This window comes from Myripristis murdjan, chromosome 13 (genome assembly GCF_902150065.1).
Source record: "Myripristis murdjan chromosome 13, fMyrMur1.1, whole genome shotgun sequence".
Taxonomy (NCBI): Eukaryota; Metazoa; Chordata; class Actinopteri; order Holocentriformes; family Holocentridae; genus Myripristis; species Myripristis murdjan.
The window spans coordinates 12,043,922-12,063,425 of NC_043992.1; the positions used below are offsets into that span (position 1 = coordinate 12,043,922).

Genomic DNA, 19,504 nt, shown 5'->3' on the forward strand with positions numbered 1-19,504 from the left:
GGAGGGGGGATCTGGAAAAGGGGTGGAGGGATCATAACACGTGTGGGGACTTCCTTAAGTGGGATGTGGCCTGCTTGGTTCCTAGAAAAGTAATTGAGTGCTTCATATACCAAGTGTAAACCCTTATAAGCACTGCCTGCTCTTCGCTTGAAATAGGCTGTTGCGGTGAATTCAGCTGAAACGTGTGACAACTTACTGTCTTTCTTTACCCATTCAACTCTTTAAAATTATCAAAGCCAGGTGTCGATAATGGGGATGAAACAAGCTATGAGCCATTTTTAAACCTTAGATACTAAATCCGCTGCATATTTGATTGTTCACACACTGGCGTGTTTCAATTATTTATCTTTTGCAATTTTTATAATGCAAGAAAAAAGGGTAGCGCTTCACTTGAAGTGCACTGTGATGCATTACAAGCACATTAGAAACAGAAATATTCAAAATGTAACCAACTATCCCCAGACAACTGTATTCAAATTAAATGTGAAGTTATTAATCATAAAGCTGCGCCATAAAATTTTCAAACCCTGTTTTTGACTACTGTTTGTTATTTCATGAATGATGATCAAACACGCATAATTGTCTTGTTATGCTTAATGAGCGCTGTGTTACTAAAAGCAAAAACTATAGCTGTGCACTGGACAAAATGCTTGTAGGAGATGGATTGAGCAAAAAAGAAAGTGCAACTCACTTTATATTTGTAAGATATTCCTGTTATTTTAGCCACTTAGGATATAGTTAAGATCCTTGTTGATGGAGGAGGATGAAATTCAGCTCCAGCACTGAGCAGTGACACTACCCCCTCTAGTGGAGAGACTGCGAAAGAACATGATGCACTGTCACAGGTATAAAAACAAGTCTACAGATGAAGAACTATTAGCCAAAAGAAGATAGTTAAAGTCACAATGCAGCCAAAGCCTCTTGGAACAGAGAAAGGAGGTCATGCATACTCTGTCAGCCCTTTGATGATCCATTAAACAGCAACAGCAACTTCTTCATTTGACCAAGGCCTGGGAGAATAAAACCAACACTGCTTTAAGTAACACAATGTGTCCTAATCCAGCTCTCATTGATAGAAGGTCAGCAGTGACAGGCAAATCCACACATGCCATATTCATTTGTGCCATTTAAAGACTGGGTTAGTGCAGCTTTCCTCTAGACAGGCAGTGGAACAGAGGTTCAACCACTGTCCCAGATAATGAGCGGTACAAAAGTGAGTCTACTTAAGGGGAATTATTCACCCCACTCCTTGTCCCTCTTCCTGTATCCCGGTCCTGTTTGGTTTTCAACCAAAACAGTCAGGATCATAGTAATCTGCCGTGCACCAGTAAGCCCACGGTGATTTAAACCACCAACACAAACACGCAAATGAACAGGTTGGATAGTGTAGTCTAAACAGGCATAGCTGTGTCATATTATACATCCACAATAAATGACAGAAGATTGTCTAGAATATTGCAAAAATAACCCTTTAGCATAAATAAAATGACAGCCGTTGCTGGCCACTGGATCTATGTAGAATTAGCAGTGGCTGTGTTCACACACTGCAGCTGAAAGCAACAGTTCTGATATTTTCCCACAGGAAGAAATTGACACAGAAAAGTTTGTTTTCTAATCATGTCTCCAATTCCAGTAAAGACAAAATCTGATCCAGAGGCATGCGAGCTACATGTGACTTGTATTTGAACACTCAATTTGGAAGCTCAGCGCTGCCATGAAAATAAGTATATCTTACATCATTCATCTGCCATAATAGTAGAGCTAGGCAATCTATAGATATTATATCAACATTGTGATATAAGACTAGATATCATCTGGGATTGTAGACAATCATGATTTGACAAAAGTCTTGTCTTGTCCTGGTTTTAAAGGCTGCATTACAGTAAAGACTTGTAATTTTCTGAACTTATTAGACCGTCTTGCTGTTCCATTATTTGCCTCAAACTGCTTGGTCAACATATTCACATTACTAAATGACAAAAAATGTCATGGTGTAAATAGTTGGTGAAAGCACCAATAGTCTTCTCTACATTATTGTCAAAATACTGATGCCGAGGTATGTGGTCAAAAACATTGTGATGTTTGTTTTTGTCCATAGCACCAATCCCTAGATAAAAGTATAGATTTTCATAGACAGACAAGTAGACAGACTCGCACAATGGAAGGAAAGTCAAGGCGGGCATGACTGGTATTTGTGGAGACAGCTGAATTCAATCAAAACTCAAAGATCATAACTGAAAAGTGCTGGAGACAAACTGCGCCCATGTGGGTTACATCCCAGAAAGATATGAAAAGTGATTCAAAAAAGTCCCATCTGAGAAGCGATTATGAAGTGATTATGAAGGCCTGTGGTGTGAACGCAGCCAAAGACCCAACAGTGCAATGTGGGCTGGAGGTGCTGGATATATTTGTCTCCCTAGGTGGGCAGGCTTGCTGTCCGACAGTAGGGATATATTTGGTGTGTTCTGCAAGATGCCGGTATATGCATATGGTGTTCTGTACAGTATGAGGGTATATTTGGTGTGCTAATCCACGTGGACACCAGCAAAGATGCCATCCATGCAGGGAAGACCTTTCACCATGTTACGCTCAGGCAACTTTCCTGACATCCTGATGGGTTGGAAAAACACAGAGAGAATGGCAGGTAAAAGGACAGAAAGAGAGACAGAGGTGACAGGGCAGACTGGGTCAGGTGTGCCTTAAAATGATCACAGACTGAAGGTCGAAGTTCAGCCTCAGTTTGATTTACCGCTGTCTCACTGCCTGGGGCAAAGTATTCCCACAAAGACACTGACGAGGCCCCGTCCCTGACATTTAAACGATGATTTCACAAAAAGCAATCTAGTCTGGAGAAGCACAGAAATGATTCGTCGATCGGCAGAAAATTCGTTATTTATGCTATTGATAATCTATTAATCATTTTAATCATTTATCAAGTAAAACTCCCCAACATTTGCTGATTCCAGCTTCATTAAGATCACTAAGATGCTAAAATTAACTTATTTTTCTTTGATTATATTGATATAAAATGAATACTTTTGGCTGCTAGTCAATTTAAAAACTTAACTTTGGGATTCCTAACTTCCCATAAGTATTTGTCATTATTTTTGACAATTCACAGAGTAAAGAATTAATTGAAAATATATATATTTTTTGAATTACAAACAACGAAAATAATTGATGACTGCAGCCTTAATCCAGACAGAGTTGTGTTTCATGCAGACTCAAAACAATAGTTTATGATAAGAGTGAAAAATTAATTTGGAGAAAGCCTGAGCCAGAAAGCATTCCAAAGCCCCTAAACACCCCCCAGTTAAAACAATTACGTCATGGGAAAGATGAGGTCATCTTTGGTACGAGGAGGAACTGTGTTTTCACACTTCATCTGTCTGTCTGCCACAGACCGAGCACGTTGGGCCTCGGCTCGTACGCCAAGTGTGTTTGCCAAAACAGCATGTCAGTGAGATGGCCATGTGGAGAGCCCGGAGCCAGGCTGGCCAGCTTGGATCAGACAATCACAGGAAAACACGCTCGCTCCCCGTGGACTGTCCATTAGAGAAAGCTTACCTCTGAGCTGTGAGGGAAAACACAATACAGGCTAATTAAATGTTGCTTGACTAATTCAAGCCACTGTTTTTTTATTTCTTTTATTCCACTGACTGATGTCACCCAAAACCCATATTTTATGCCATCATCATGTCATGTTCTTGCTCTGGGAGTATTCAGTGTTTACCCGGTTATATCAGTGAGGCAATAGTTTCATTGTCCATTAATCTATTCAGTATTTTTTTGATTAATTAATTAATCATTGTATGTATAAAATGTTAAAACTAATAATGCCTATAAGTTCCCAGAGCCCAAAGCGATATCGTCAATTTACTTTCATAGTCTGACCAGCAGCACACAAAAAAAGTTATTCAGTAATGACATGTACAAAAGTGAGACTACTGTAGCCTACCTCCTTTCTACATTTCGACTATTTTGGTTGTTATACATGTGAATAAAGACGAGTCGGATGTGAAAAAGTTGTTCTTTTGTATTTTGTAATCAGACTAAGAGAAGCAAATTATTCTTTGCATTTGTGAAGCTATAACCAGAAAATGTTTGGTATTTTTAATTGATAAATGCCTAAAATGCTAAACCAATTACCAAAATTGAAACACATTCATTTTCTGTCGATCAACTACTTGATTAATCAGCTCTACCTGTCAGGGTAAGTTAAGGCAGGTAAGGGACTCCCTGTAGACAACCAGTATGGTGTTGATCGATAAATATGTAATCAAACATATCAGAGTTTAACATATGTGTAAACTGATACATCTGTAAGTCACACTGTCACTTTTAGGCAGTATTGTGTCACATTAATATAAAATGTCCCGTTCAATGTGACTGGCGTCGTCACTCCCAGCGTGGCATCTTTAGTGGATAACCAAGATAAATAAACCAACATCAGTGTGCGTTTACAAGGACACCACTGAAAGGCTCAGTGCGCCTTAGGACTAACTGCTGTGACCATAATACCCAGCATGCATTAGCCCTCAGTCCTGTAACCATCCCTTGGAGTACCACATGCAAGAATAACCAAAGCACAAAATGCACCTTCCCTAAGTAAAGTGGTTAAGCACTGACCCAGAGTGGAGCACTACTGAGGTAAATATAGCCTTACTAACCAAACTCTGCACTAGTCGTCCCAACTCAACCACCTCTCTTGGTCATGTGACTGTCTTTAGGGTTGCGGCTGATTGCAACCACACCGTGCTGAACACCAGACGTGAAAAATCATCTCCAGAGAAAGATGAGTAAGAATACAGTCGTGGTCTACCGCAAAGGCCCCTCCAACAGGAGTTCAACGAAAAACAGTTCTTAAAAACTTGCAAACACAAGTCATATGAGGCAAAAGAAGATTCCAAAGAACTCCAAAAACAGCTTTAAAAGCCTTAATTCTCCCGGCTGTTCATAATAAAAGAGCAAAAAGCACGAACTGACACGAACTGGCTCAATAACCTTCATGTGGCTTTGCAAATATCTTGGTGTCTCTTGGATTCTGCTTTTTCTTCAGCGAGAACTCTTCTAAAAACACGTTGAAGTTTTCAACATGAGAAGCTAAGAAGCAACCCAGCCTCTTCTTAATCATACTGTTTAAATATAATCTCCAGTTTGAATGCAGTATGGCTCACACTACGCACCTGCATTAACATCTTACAATTATCATCATAATTATGGATTTCAGAGGGGAGTTTTAGAGTCCCATGATGGTCTAAATGCTGCATCTAACCCTTTTCCACCCTGACCAAAGTAAAGCCTGAGGGAAACACTGTTTTTACAATTTGTTTTGGTCCAATTTAAAGATACTGAAAATTAGCAAAAAGTATGTTCTATCTTGCACCTACAATCCCAAAGATTCAGTGTCTCCCCTTCAGAACCAATACTGGTCAAACACTCCCACACTCCCCCAGACTTCAGGTCATATTTGTCCTTCTACAGAGCTCAGTCTAGTGTTTCCTAACCATGAGTCAACAGTGTCCTCCATCACCACAACCACATACACACAACTCTTATTCTGATTCTTATTCTGATTCTCTGATACTCATTTTGAAACTGCAACCAGATACTAGGCCTGGAGTTGGACTTTGAACCACAATTTCTACAATACAAAGAGAAAAGACTGAAGTTACACCGACAACAGCAGCAGCAGATCTTGAAGAGCCCACTCAGGCTCTTAGAGATCTGCTGATCAATTTGCTTTTTACACAGAGGACACGTCTATTTATCATTAAGGTTTTACCGGTATGGACTTCTGAAGGGGAACGCTGAGGCGGTTGGATTAGCACTGCCGATAGCCAATGTTTTGTGCTGATATTCAATATTAAATCTGATCATGTCGATTTAAAAAAAAATAAATAAATAAATGGCTGAAAATGTGTTGTTTTCCAGGGTAGAAAATATTCTGAAACAGCATTTAAACTGCCATGGGACACTGAACATTTCCACTGACATCCACAATAATAAAATTTGTGCTTACTTGTGTGGAATCTGCCACATTAACATGATTTCAAGTTTATGAGCTTCCTATTAGATAGCTACTGTGATGTTTCTCTATGCTAAATTATAAAATAAAACCAAACAACAACATATGGGAAGTGGACAGCACTAACTGGCCAGTATCCAGTTTTTAACAAAGAAACCCAATATTGTTGCATCAAGTCTCCTCTTCTGAGACTTGCTGTTCATATAACTTTCTTCCCAGTTCATTTTATCAATGGGTATTGAGCTGTGTGTGGAATGATTTAAATGTGAAAGCTCTGGGGCAAGAAAAATTTGTCACGACACTGAGTCAACTATGAGTAATTACAGGCTGTGCAGCTCCACACCCTGTCTCTTTGAAGAGCTTTGAGTTTCTTTGTTGTAAAAATACAATAGCCTCAGAGAGGGATGAGAAATCTGTTGCTTATGTCTCTTAGCCCTCACTTGCCATGCTATGCCGTATTTCTTTGACATCAGTGTCTTCTTGACCTTGACCGTTTTCTGTGACTTATTTGCACATATCTTGTGTCAATATTTTTCTCTGTGCACCCATAGTGGTGCTGTTCCAAAGGTCATTTAAGGGTGAGCGGCAACAACCTTGAAAACAGATATTTTTGTAGAAAAGCAGCTGATAGTCAGTATTTTGGCTGGCAGCTGATATTCAATATCCTTAATTTTATAGCATTTTTTTTTTTTTAGATTTTCAGGCCAAACAATTCCTAGTGTGCAGAGGATTAAACAAAGCCTCATTGTAAAGATCCCAGCCCTGAAGACATACTTTTTTACAGGCATGCCGCTACCTGCAGTATAAGAGCATGACGAGGGATAGAAAGGGTGTGTTGTCCCAGTCCGTCCAACTGAGCAGCCTTCACTCCATCTCACACCCTAAAAAACACCCAGTTTGTAATTACAAGCAGGGCAGACAAATGCCTTCTCACGCGGGCGCAAACACATATAAAGGCTTTTAAAGGGACTCTGTCTCGGTGGTTTCATTCAGCTAGCAGACAGGTCCAAGATGTCTGCCGCCGTCCCTCCCTCCCCCCCTTCTGCTCAGTTTAGGAAACAACAAACAATGTGGTTGCCATGGGCTCATCTGGGCGCCCTGAGACCGCATGTCGGCAGCAGTTTAGACAGACGACAGCCTGCTTACAGACAGATCAGCTGGATAGTTTACAGTCCTGGTTACTCCTCCTTTTCCAAACAAATATACTCACATAGTAAGATGGTTACACTCCCTCAGTCTAGATTAGGATCTGAACAATATAGCTTTATGGAGGCCAATCCAGATTGCTTTTGCATTCAAACCTTTAAATATGATCATTTTTGTCCCCAGAATTTAAAGCCACAAAATTAAATGCTGTTAGGTGGTTATCAGCTTATTAAGGCTTGGTGACGCAGGATTTATTGCAGATTTTACAGTCTGAGTAAAATCCTCCCACACCGCTCTGGAATGATTTTCCTGGTCAGCCACGATAAATAACAGTAGTAATAATAAAATCTTATCTGTGTGCATACTTTTGCATCAAAATGCCGCCTTGGAATCAATTCAATTCAATCAATGTTAAGCGCTTCTTGTTATCAACCAGTGTAGAACTGAACACTTTCTAGAATGAACTGGTCTAGCTGTGACTGGGGAAGAAGCTCTATCATTCTGGAGGAAGACAAAATAAAAGGCCAATATGTGACAGTATCAACGTGATTTATTGGAAAGCCCATATACTGCATCTGTCTAATCCTGATACCAGCTGACATCTGCCTGTGTGAAGCAACACTGAGGTAGAGAAGATTAACATCCTAGTACCAAGTACGGTAACGTATGCTTTGTGACAAACTACAACTCAAAATATAAAACTGACATAGACTCATAAGTAAAAGCCTTCAGTGCCTTCCCAGTCAATATAAGAAATTAGTGAAAATGTAGTAACCAATTGAAGTATTAACTTATCTGTGTTTTTTCAGTGTAAGTGTATAGTGTTGCTTTGCTTCAACAATACATGGCTGGTGAGATGTGTTCCTAACTCACCAGTCTCTCCATCTCCTGCTCACGAAGCCTCTCCTCTCTCTGGCGTCGGTGGTACTCCAGCAGCTCGTCCTCATTGTCGCTGATCTCAGTGATGCTGTTCTTCCTCTCCCTCATCCCTGGATGGGGTCTAGTCAGCTCCCGAGCACCAGCAGACATCTTCCTGTGGCTCCTGGGGCTGGCCACTGGGGACGAGCCAGGCAGGGAGCCCAAGCTGTATGCAGGGGACAGGGCATTCCCAAAGCTAGCCTTCCTTCCCGCTCCTCCACCGCCACTCTCCATCATCAGAGAGGTGGGTGAGGGGCTGCGTGCTCGGATGCCCCTGCTGCCCATTGGCTCCTCTGGCGGGGATCCAGTCTTGCGTCGCATCCTTGGACTCTCTGGAACCAGCTTTCCCAGACTTGAGGGGCTGTCTGGGGTCCTCAAGGTGGGGATTGTCCCTGGGAGCGCTCCTGGCAGCACCGGGACCCCTCTCCGAGCCATAGAGGGGCTGAGAGGCGGCAGCTCCCTCATACTGCTACCACCTCCACTGCCTCCGTTCAACTCCATGTTTCGCCTGGTTATCCGGGGGCTCTCAGGTGGCTGCAGCGGGCGTGGGTGCTGCTGAAGTGGGGAGCCTTGGATGATGTGGACAATAGGGTCCAGGGGAGGCTGGAAGGGCCTGGAGGGCTGGGACAGCTGCCTGGATGGGCTGGAGGTGAGGGAGCGGTCAGCCAAGCTGGTCTGCTCTCTGAAGGGGCTGGCAGGCCGATCCTGGAGCACCGTGGCCGTCTTGGTCCTGGGGCTGGAGGGGGATGGGGAAGGGCTGGTAGGGAACTTAGGAGTGAGTCTGGGGCTACTTGGCACTACGTTTCTGCTACTGAGAGATTCAGTAGAGGACAGTGGATGGGTCTGTCGGGGGCTCTCGGGCCCATCTTGGCCCAGTCCTCTGCGGCCCGGCTTGGGGCTTGCAGGGGCCTCCTTCCTCTGCAGCCTGGGGCTTTCCTGAACCTTCAGGCTTGCCCCACCGCTGCTGTAGTTAGGCAGTATGGTCCGTGGCTGGGGTATGGGTGGAGGCTGGGTGGTGAAATTGTAGCTGGAGGAGCGTACAGGCACTGGTGGCAGAGAACTCTGGTCCTGCGGTCCTCCGCTGGGAGAGGGGCTGGTGAAGCTCCCACTGCTGGCCGCTGAGGGGGACGAGAGGGGCGAAAAGGGAGGGGATGTGTTCTCATAGCTAGAGCCCACTGACATGGCCCCTGGGCTGGTAGGAGGGGACAGCAGGTACCTCCCACCTCCGTTGACCATGGGCGAGAGGGGGGAGTGGGGGATGGGTTGGCCCCCTGGAGGCTTTTTGGCCTCCGAGGAAGACGGCTGGGGATCATCCATGACTAAGGAGTCCATGATGTCCTGGAGGTCCTTCTCAATAGAGCTGACAATTGCACTGTGCTCGGACTGGACTCTCTCTCCAGGAGCTGGGGGAGACTGGGCTGGACTGGGCTGGTGATTCCCATTGACCAGGCTCTCTGTATCTAGAGGGAGAGACAGAGAATGACTGTAAGGCTTTCAAGCGTAAACCTGTCCAACACTTTTAGCACATAAATGAAAGCAAACAACCCGGTAGAAGCAAGTATAAATAAACATAAAGCCCCAGTACCCATTTTCAAGGAAATTAAACAGTTCTTTTCTTGTTATTTGCTTAGCTGAATTGGAAAGTAGATGCAGCAGGTAGCTCCTGCAGGAAACATCCACATGGTAACCTTAAGCCAGGAAGAAACAGCCAGATAATACTTTTACAAACAATTGTAATTACACAAAAAGATGGGTACCGTAACTTGTTATTTTTTTACATTGGCATAATCTGCTTTGTTCATGACTGTTTCCATCAAACCTAAATGTTTAATGCAACAGAGCTAGAACCAGGATGAAAGAAGCAAAGGATGACAGGAGCAAAAGGAGGTGAAATACAGAAGAATGAGTACAACTGAGGAGGGAGGCACAGAGGAGAGGAGGCTAGCCGTAAGACTAGCCTTACTCACAACTCCTCCATATACACCAGTTCCATACTTTTCCATAAGCAGGTTTTTAGACATTGGAAATTTACAACATCATTTGATATTTTTGGCCAAGTAACTCACAATGTGATACAAAGAAATTCATTTCCAAAACTTTTTCCCTGCAGGACTCCTACCATGGCCCTGATGACTTTTCCATAACTTTCCATAACTAAGCCAAAGCGTTTCCATGAATAAAAAATATTCTGCTTTCCTGGTTTGCAATTTCTTTTTTCAGCACAAAAATTAACAAAAAGGGTGAACAGTCTGATTTACACTCCAGTTGGGCTGCAAATACCACCATCTAATACAGTGAATGTGTGAAACAAGTTGGAAAATACATTCTTTCATGTTCCTGTAAAGTGATTCTTTTTTTAAATTCACTGATATTCCCTGACTTCAGAGAACTTATCAAATCCCCTGACTTTCTCATGTCTGGAATAAACATTTCAGTGTTTTATAATAGTCCAGAAAGTCCATGACCAGCAATCCTGTCCCAGCTAACTGAGACATGGAAAAGTTAACAATCCCTTACTAGACCATATTTTCTGACCCAGTATGGAAACCCTCCGGGGCAGGTAAGGATGGGAGTAGAGGAGGGACTGAGTAGTGAGGAAGAAAGGACACAGATAAGGAGATGAGGAGATAGACAGGCCTGTACAGTGGATGGGGATCAGGGGAAAATGTGCCGGTATAACCCAATTACTGTGTGGCTCGAAAGCAGTGCAGGACACAGACCGGGTAATCTAATCTTAACTGTCTCTCTCTAATGTCAACATGGTAGATTATAAAACAGCAACGCTTGGCCACGTGGGAGCTTCACCAGCATGGCCTTGAGGCAGGGATCAGAGAACAGATGAGGTTTTATTAGTGCTAAATGAAATCTGTTAAAACAGGGTTACATGAAACATGAAGATAATTGCAACATGGAATCAGTGGCACTAACACAGAGGTAATAATAGAAATAGAAATGTCATGTCAGATAATGATGTAATAACACAACAAAGTATAAATAAATCTAGCACTAGAGAAATGAAATGCAGCGTAACAGCTGAGACTAAACTTCACCTAGAATAGAAGATAACAGAGTAGAAAAATGCAGTAATTCCTGTTATCTCTTCATGAAAATGATCTCAGAGAGCAATGTCCCAATTGCAAAACTGCTCTAAAATATAGAAGCTCTACAAATAATGCATAAGCTGTGCTTGCTCAACAAGGAGATGGGAGTAGCTGTGTGCCTTCTCCTCCATAGACCCCACTGTAAAGCGTGCCTCTGCCCTGATGACAGCATGCCCACAATTAACAATTAATACATTTTCATAGAAATTATACGGCAGTAAGGTCAATGGGCTGTTGAAATAATCAATTATACTACTCTTTCAGTATAGGCCGCGTAATGATGCAAAATGTCACCGGCATTTCGCTTCTTAGAAACAACCAATAGGCTATATTCATCTCTGCACAGTCAAAGACGAAGGGGGGGTGACGACCGTCAAAAAAATAAATGCAATCGTTGGCGGAGGGAAAGCCTGTGCAATGATGTCATGGGATAGAGGCTCTCGCCTTGGACCCTTTGAGAGAGAGCACACCACGCAAAAGTCTGTTAAAAAATCTGGCATTTTAAGGTTTCCTTGTGATATGTGGAATGACACGCCTGAAAGAGCATGACTTAAGACCTTATTTGAATTGTTACTAGATAATCTTCATTTCGGCATGCTTCCAATCCAGCAATTAGCGCCTCTGTCAATAAAATGTCAAGCTTACAATTGGTTCGCCTCTAACTCCCACTAGCTTCTTCCATCAAAATACACAGTGGAGGGCGCGAGCGAGCAGGGTAAACTAATTTTTAAAAATGAGGTTTTCTTGTAATTAAGTGTTCCTTGGTGGTTCATATGTTGGCCGAAATTACCAGAACACTTAAGTTTATCGTAAATGGTCTCAAGTGATGTCTTAGGATATGTGTAATTTCGCCAACGAGCAATCCAACTTTAAACTGCCAGATTTTTTAATGGCGCTTGGCGGTTGAGCGGTACGTATCGGGGCTTCTGTCGCCCAGAGCTGTGGCAAGAAGCAGTAGGTTACTCACATGAAGGAATAAAACTGCGACCCGGTCAGTTTCAGTGTGGTTCACCTGCTATGACACACACTGAAGCCCACATCCTCCAGACTTCAGTAACAGACCGGGTTTCACGGAGCCCTGCCGTGCCCAGCTCCTCACACACCGAGGGAGATTTGAAGGATCACCACCGAAGTGATATTTCAGCTGGGGTTGGTGTGCCAGGCGCCGCTACCGCCTCCAGCCCACCAGCGTCAAGTCAGTCCGAATCAAACACTGAATTTCCGGTTGTCACCTTCAAAGTAAAACCCTGTGGATTGCTGTGCTACTAATCCGAAGAGTGTTATATACATGTTTTTACACTGGGTTACCAGAAAAATACAAATAAATATCATTCATATAGTAAACAACCCAGAATGGCGTCGTTTACAAACTCTAAAAGCAGATGTTTTGCCTTATTTTGAAGGCAGTTCGCCTGATTTCCGCTGGCACTGTTACAAGTTTGGCCGGCTTGACGCAGCTCTTCCTTTCCAGGGTGATGTGAACTACTGCGAGATTTACCGTGCTGTTTTAAAGAGCCATGACAGTGGATTTAAAGGCCTGACACCAACGTTGAATCTATGAAGCAGGTCGTGTCCCAATTAGATATAAACAACGGATGAAAATAGAAGCACAACATTCATTTTACACTGAAGTCCCATTATTGTGTTGAATTTCAGCCGAACCAGTAAAATGAATGATATAAAAGGTTTAAGCAATATATCGGTGTGTCCAAACATTGTAAGGATGCTGGTATACTCAAGTACACCAGTATAAAGTCAGGTATACTCCACCTTAAATGGCAATGACAGAAAGCGGTGTAACATGTTATAATTATAATCTGCAAAATAACACGCAAAATAGCTGCAGCCTTGTATATTGTGACTGTGAAAAAAGAAGTACAGTACTCCAGCAAAAAACAAGAGTTTCTGATCAAAGTTGACTTCCAGTGAAACAGTGTTTTTCAGGGCAAACCAGAATTTGTACAGAAAAAAAATGCAACTTTCATAACTTTCACAATTTAAACCACAGTTGTGCTTTACTTTGCTGATTATTGTTACTAACACAATATAATAAACCATATACAGCTTAAAACACACACAGAGCCTGTGTTTAGCTGTCACACACTGTACGTCCTACTTGGTATCAAAAGCACACACAGACTGAATCCGAGTGCAGAAAAATGTCTTCAATTCAATTAATTAAAATGTAGGAGAATCTGAGGCTGCTATTAGAATTTAAGTGAAACTAAATGTGTGTGTGGGATTGAATTGAACTATTAAAGCTAGTGCCTACAGAATTTATTGAGATAATATGGTGAAATGGTGAAGAGGATGGGTTGTCCTCAGGCATGGAAAAGTGGGTTTTAACTTGTATGGAACTGAAAAGGGTTGGGAAAGTAGCACGGACTCTATTCTGCAAAAAAATGGACTCCATGGAAAAAATGTTTTTTGTGTGTGTTGTGTAACATCGTTAAACCTACAACCATGATCATCCGCATCACAAACAGCCAGCTCAGCCTTCGCTCCTGCCTTTTGCAGGCTGTTAGGTCACCCGGGCCAAATATAACAGCCAAACCACTGGAAGATAAAGGCCTTTTATTTAAATGCCTAAAATACAGGAGGGTGGGCGCAGGAAGGGACAGGAGGGGAAACACAGGGCGGGGACATGGGTGGGAGGGAGATGTCAGATAGTAGAATAAGACTAGAGGGTTATAAATAGTCACTGTAAAAGATACTGTCCAGTCGTTAACCACTTAAAAAAAAAAAAAAAAAAAAAAAAGCAGCTCACAGCCAACAAAGCCGTCTGCTGACCTGGCAGAGAAGCACAGGAAACCTCCAGTCTGAAGAGGCATGTTAGTTGAACGAACACTGACTGAAGATGCCGGTCAGTGGACTGTCAGTGGCCTGGCAAAGCACTCCACAACATTAAACAGTGTACAGGTGGAAGTTACAACACTAGAGCTGGGCATCTGTGTTTAATTATGGGGAACGGGGAAGGTGTGGAGCCATCTGACATTCAAGGTAGCCCAGGTATTTACAGCGAGCAATAAGTTAGATTGAGCATGATATATCAGCAGGGGTTCATCTTAATACTAAATCAGGCCGTGCCCACACTAAGCTGGGTAAATCTGAGCTGCTTTGCCTTTCCATCAACACTACACTGCGCTTGCTTTTTCACACTGTTTCAGACGGTTTTCCAAAGGCCGGCTGTCCACACTGAAATGCTCACAAATGCATAAAGTCAACTATTGCACAAATGCACGCCCACTTGACTTACGTGCTACGACACAGAAGTATTCACTAATTCACATGATGACTGTTTTCAGAAGGCTCCGTTTTCCCCAGCAACACAAAAACACCAGACCTGCGTTTTCAGATTTAGACACTTAGGAGATAGTTTTTGAAAAGCTCAGTTTACGTGGGTGGTAAGCACCGGCTTAGTATGGATGAAAGGCTAAAGCAGAGGGTAAAAAAAATAATATTTTCAAATTTACTCAGCTTGGTGTGTACATAGCCTTAGTTGGGCCCGGTGCAGAGATTCCTGGCTCTCACTTTCTTATCTGTGTTCTGTTTCGGAAGTGCAAAGTCACCAATAGAGGGTGATGAATTAAAGAATAACTCAATGCTAAATCGCATAAAAGGCAGAAAACGTCTGCTCCACTGCCCTTTAAGGGTTGAGATTCTCAGGCACGTTGCAGCTCTGGCCACACCCAGTTGGTGATGCGGCTGCAGGGACTTTAGGCAGCCGTCAATGGCAAAGTACCTGCGGCTGCATCACTGATTGGGAGTGGCCAGAAGTGCAACATGCCTCAAGGTCCACCCCTAGAGGCCAGCACAGAAGACGTTTTCTGCAAGTGCTGACTCACTCATAAATGGCCCTTAAATTTTGGCATGCAAGACGGGTTATCTTCTTGAATACTCAAAAATTTGTGGGGGGGATTTTCCCAGACAAAACCTTCCCTGGACTGAAGACATTTTGTTATGGAGTTGTTTCTGAAATGTAAGGGATGGAGCTTTGTGTGTGTCTCAGGCAGTGATGCCATGGTAAGTAAAGACTTCTAGCTGGTGATCATCATGAGGCAGATAGCTAATATTGACAAAAATCAAATTTACTTTGGGAAAAGTATTTTTTATAGTTAGTAAAAATTGAAATATTAATTTGTGCCCCCCACAAATCCTAATAAGTACTATGAATTTTTGTCAGTGTTTCATTGCACCCTAAAAAAGTGGGTAAATCCATTTCATAGAGGTGAGTGAGTTAAATTTAGGTTGCATTTGAACTCCATGACATTGCTGGTCCACAAATTCATACACAATGAGCAAGTGCAATTTTACGGTCTATCCAAGTAGATTTGACATAGCGATATCATGCACAAATTATTATGGGAGTGGTACAAGCAGACCTCCTATGCACCCAACCCAGGAATGCATAATTGAGGAAAATGGCACGTTTCTAAACAACGGAAGGCATTCATTACCGGATCAGGAAGTCCACAACACCCAGTATGCATGTGTGCTATACTTATCCCCCGGTGGCAGGCAGCATCAACAGTAAAAAGAGGGAAATAACAAGACGCTATGACAGATACTTGGTAGCAGAGCTGGCCAAGAGGAGCTACACTTACAGTGGTGTGCCTGCCAGGAAGAGCATCCAGAATGCGCACACACACACACACACACACACACACACACACACACACACACACACACACACAAACACAAGCAGCTGAAAACTTTGCCTGGAGACCTGGAGGAATGAGATGCTCATAAAACATGCATGGCGTCAACCCCAGCACCAGGTCCCAGCTGGGCACCATGCAGGCTGCAGGGTTCAACAGACACGAGTTTTTCAAGCCCGATATTGATACCAATTTTTTCACACTTGAGCTACCAATAGGCAATATTTAGAAAATGATTCTTGTCACAGAGGAGAACCAACATGAGACATCAAAACTCTCTCAGCAAACCCAGAATAATGAGACTCCTTAAAGGACCAGTGATTTTGAATGTCTGGCCCATTAACTGCAATTTACCCACATTTTATATTGCAAAAAACAATTTGCAAATCATGCGGGGGTACTAAAGATTTAACAACTTCTACTGTGGCTAACAAAGTTGTCCAATTCATAAACCACAGAACTTAAAATTGGCTGTGCGAAGCAAATGTTTCCCTGGGGACTATTTTCCGACGGAGGGAGCGTTGCACTCTGCCCAATTTCAAGTCATGAAAACACGACAGTGCTGCTGCTTTTAGGAAAACTAATGTGGAGGACTTTATTGTGGCGATGGAATACAGGTGTGAGAAAAGTTTGAAGTCTGAAAGTTCATTTTCATATCGTAGTGGAATGAATGGAAACCAATGGCTGGATGAAAGGCAGGAAAAATGATAGAGTTCTAAAATACAATTGCTTTTTTGGGAAAAGATGAGCAGAAACATGAAGTACAGACATCTTGTAGATACTATGCTAAGTGATAGGGGAAACTCACTTACTGCCTTTAAATGGAGAATTTGTTTTCAAAAAACATCATTGACCAGTTACATGTATGTATAGATATAAAAATAGATATATATCTTTTATGTAGCTTGGATTACACGGCTGGCCGATATCCTAAAAAACAATAAAAGTCATAATATAAAAGACAGATATAGCAACATGATGTGATATGCTAATCCTAACAGGTGCCTTGTGTTACTACACCACGGCTCTGCACTGCTAGGCTTGAAAAAAAGAGAACCAGCTGGGGGGCTGACTGTTGTATGAACAAGCACCTGTAAAACACGCCGCCCTGCTGCTGCACAACAGTGTAGGCTATTCATCCATACATGCCAGAGTGAAACTGGGACTTCAGGAAGGACATGCTGTTTTTAGGGCTTACTATTCACGTGACAAAGGGTCAGTGTGCTTTTATTTTCATCGGGTCTGTGTTTGTGGAAGAATGAAATCCTCAGTAAACGTCAGAAGGTTAGAAAATACAGTAAAAAAGATGACTGAACCCGTGGTATATGCTTGGACTGATGTGTGTTGTACAGTACCTGTGCATAGTCTGTAGTCCCCGGTGGGGCCCTTCCCTCCCTGGGGCATCATGCTCTTCATCCTGAAGGCTTCCTCAGGGTGGTTGAAGCGGAAGAAGGCCGACTGGCCAAAGCACAGCATACAGCCTGGAAAACACCACAAACAGCAGAGACCGTCAACGGAACGTGACAGTGAGGGACGAACAACAACACAGGTTAGCTTAAATCACCCACACAGCTTATACGTGGTTAGTATGTCATGTTTATCTGCATTGCTTCCCTTCAGCAGAACCTTCATCAGAGCTTACAAAAGAAAGAACCAAAGTAAGAGCTTTAGAAACCCAAATTTTAGGACTTTATCACTCAGTAGCCAGCTTTTCACTGTGGCATGTCAGTGCGCGCCAAGGCCTAGTTGCGTTTTGATTGTCACTTCTGATCTTTGATTGCACCTGTGCTATCAAAGATGTGTTTCCAGGTGCTAATGGCCCACCAAATACCCATACCCAAAAGCTGAACATACAGTATGATGACTGATGTATGGCCACAAACATTATCACAAAAATGGAAAAATTAGAACTAGTAGCGGCTCTAAAGCTAAGTGGTACATAATGCAGTCGTTTAAATAGTTCCAAAAGCAAACCTGGCTACATAAACTACTGCGTTAGTGAAATTTCAGGTTTAGAATATATGTATCTGCAGGCAATATAAGAAAACCCTCTAACATACTGGTACATAAACACTGTGTCTTTTTACTTTGAACAGTCTAATGCCAGCAACCTACATCACCCAGTAGGAGTGTAGGTTAGTGTTAGTGTTAGCAGGACTGGAACCAGTGATCTACTGGGGACCCATGGATGATTATGGGGTCCACGTTCACGTCACTTGATGGAGTAAAGTAACCTCCAGGCCGAACTGCAAAAAAATGTTGTGTGTTGCCGGAGTGGCATCCAGCTTGAAGAGACACCTGTTCACCATGCAAGTGAAAAAGTTAACTCTGAGCAGGAGATTGCTGCACATGGAGGCTAAGCTGACTCAGACACCGTCAACACAAAAACACAGGATCAAGTATGAGGGCACAGGGTCCCTCATCACCACCTGATCTATGACATTTTAAGCCGGTGAAATACTGCAGCCCATATGGAAGACATAAAGAACATTAAAATTTAAACAAGAGCAAAACAAGAGCATTGTGGTTGTGTTAAAAATGATGGAATTACTTATGAAAATGAATTGCAACATTGTCAGTTCAACTGTTATGCATGCTTAAAAGGCAATAGAAGGTGTGCATATAGTATTCACATGCCAATGACATGTAGTGCCCGTACTGTGGGGTCTTAAATTATGGGGTGGTTAAATAATGTTGCAGCTCTTGTAACTACTGTATATAGAAAGTATAAAAGTGATTAATGTCATGTGATTACCACCATGATAAAGCTGGCATGTATTGGTAATTGGCATTCAATTTAATATGATCTGCCTGTGTAGCAGCCTGTGTGACTGGTTTAATTTCTTCAAAGCTAAATTTTATGCGGTGTTTGTGTTATTTTGTCCACTTCTGAACTGGCTATTGAGAGAAAAACAAAGGGGGGGGGGGGCTCGTGTTGTGTTTAGTGTGATGAATTCATTAGCATGAAGCAGCCAGCTGATATTTCAATAGACAGCATTAGTCATCAGCTGACTGACAGTGTTTATGCTCATACTGAGATGGAGCAGCAGGATATGGGCTGTATTTCTCACTGACGTGACACTGCTTGGCCTGATGAGAAAACGCAGTCTCTATGGTAATACTATCAGTTCCATCCACTTACCAGCCAGGTTGGAAATGTCAAAACACACATCACGAGCACAACTAATTCAGCCCCCTCCATGTGCCACAAGCTCACTAACAGATAAGCAATCATATGTATATTGCTATCTGAATATAACACTACTGTCCTGCAGTGATTAAAGGGGGTGGGGGTGGGGGTCTTCTGGCCCGTGCAAAGATAAATTCCCTGCCTGTTGTCAGGAGGGAACATGGGACCTGAGGTAAAGACAGATTTAAATGGAAACTTCTCAATCAGACAGGAGGCTGCAGTGAGGCACAACAAAGCCAGATGCCCTTTTATTCTGAGCAGACACACACCAACAGCTTGGGAAGAAACTAGCCACTCACATAACAAGCTCTGATGGGGCTTATCTGAGAGGAAAAGGAGAGAAAACGAGGAATTTGTTCTTTGGTTTGACAATTTGTTTAAAGTGGTATTATAGGCAGTGCTGAAGTGGTCACAAGAAAGAAAATTATACATCTCAAGGCCACAATTTGCCACACTGAGGGCA

At 42.7% G+C, this 19,504-nt stretch overlaps 1 protein-coding gene across 4 annotated transcripts in view; it reads right to left on the reverse strand.

Moving 5' to 3' along the window:
* Window positions 1-19,504, reverse strand: part of phldb1b (pleckstrin homology-like domain, family B, member 1b) — an 88,062-nt gene that overhangs the window by 42,271 nt on the left and 26,287 nt on the right. For all 4 annotated transcript variants that reach the window (XM_030067556.1, XM_030067555.1, XM_030067557.1 and 1 more), the window contains exons 4-5: window positions 17,207-17,332; window positions 8,048-9,552 (exon numbers count right to left, since the gene is read on the reverse strand). In XM_030067556.1, coding sequence (XP_029923416.1) covers window positions 8,048-9,552; window positions 17,207-17,332 — 1,631 coding nt within the window. The remainder of the gene's footprint in view (window positions 1-8,047; window positions 9,553-17,206; window positions 17,333-19,504) is intronic.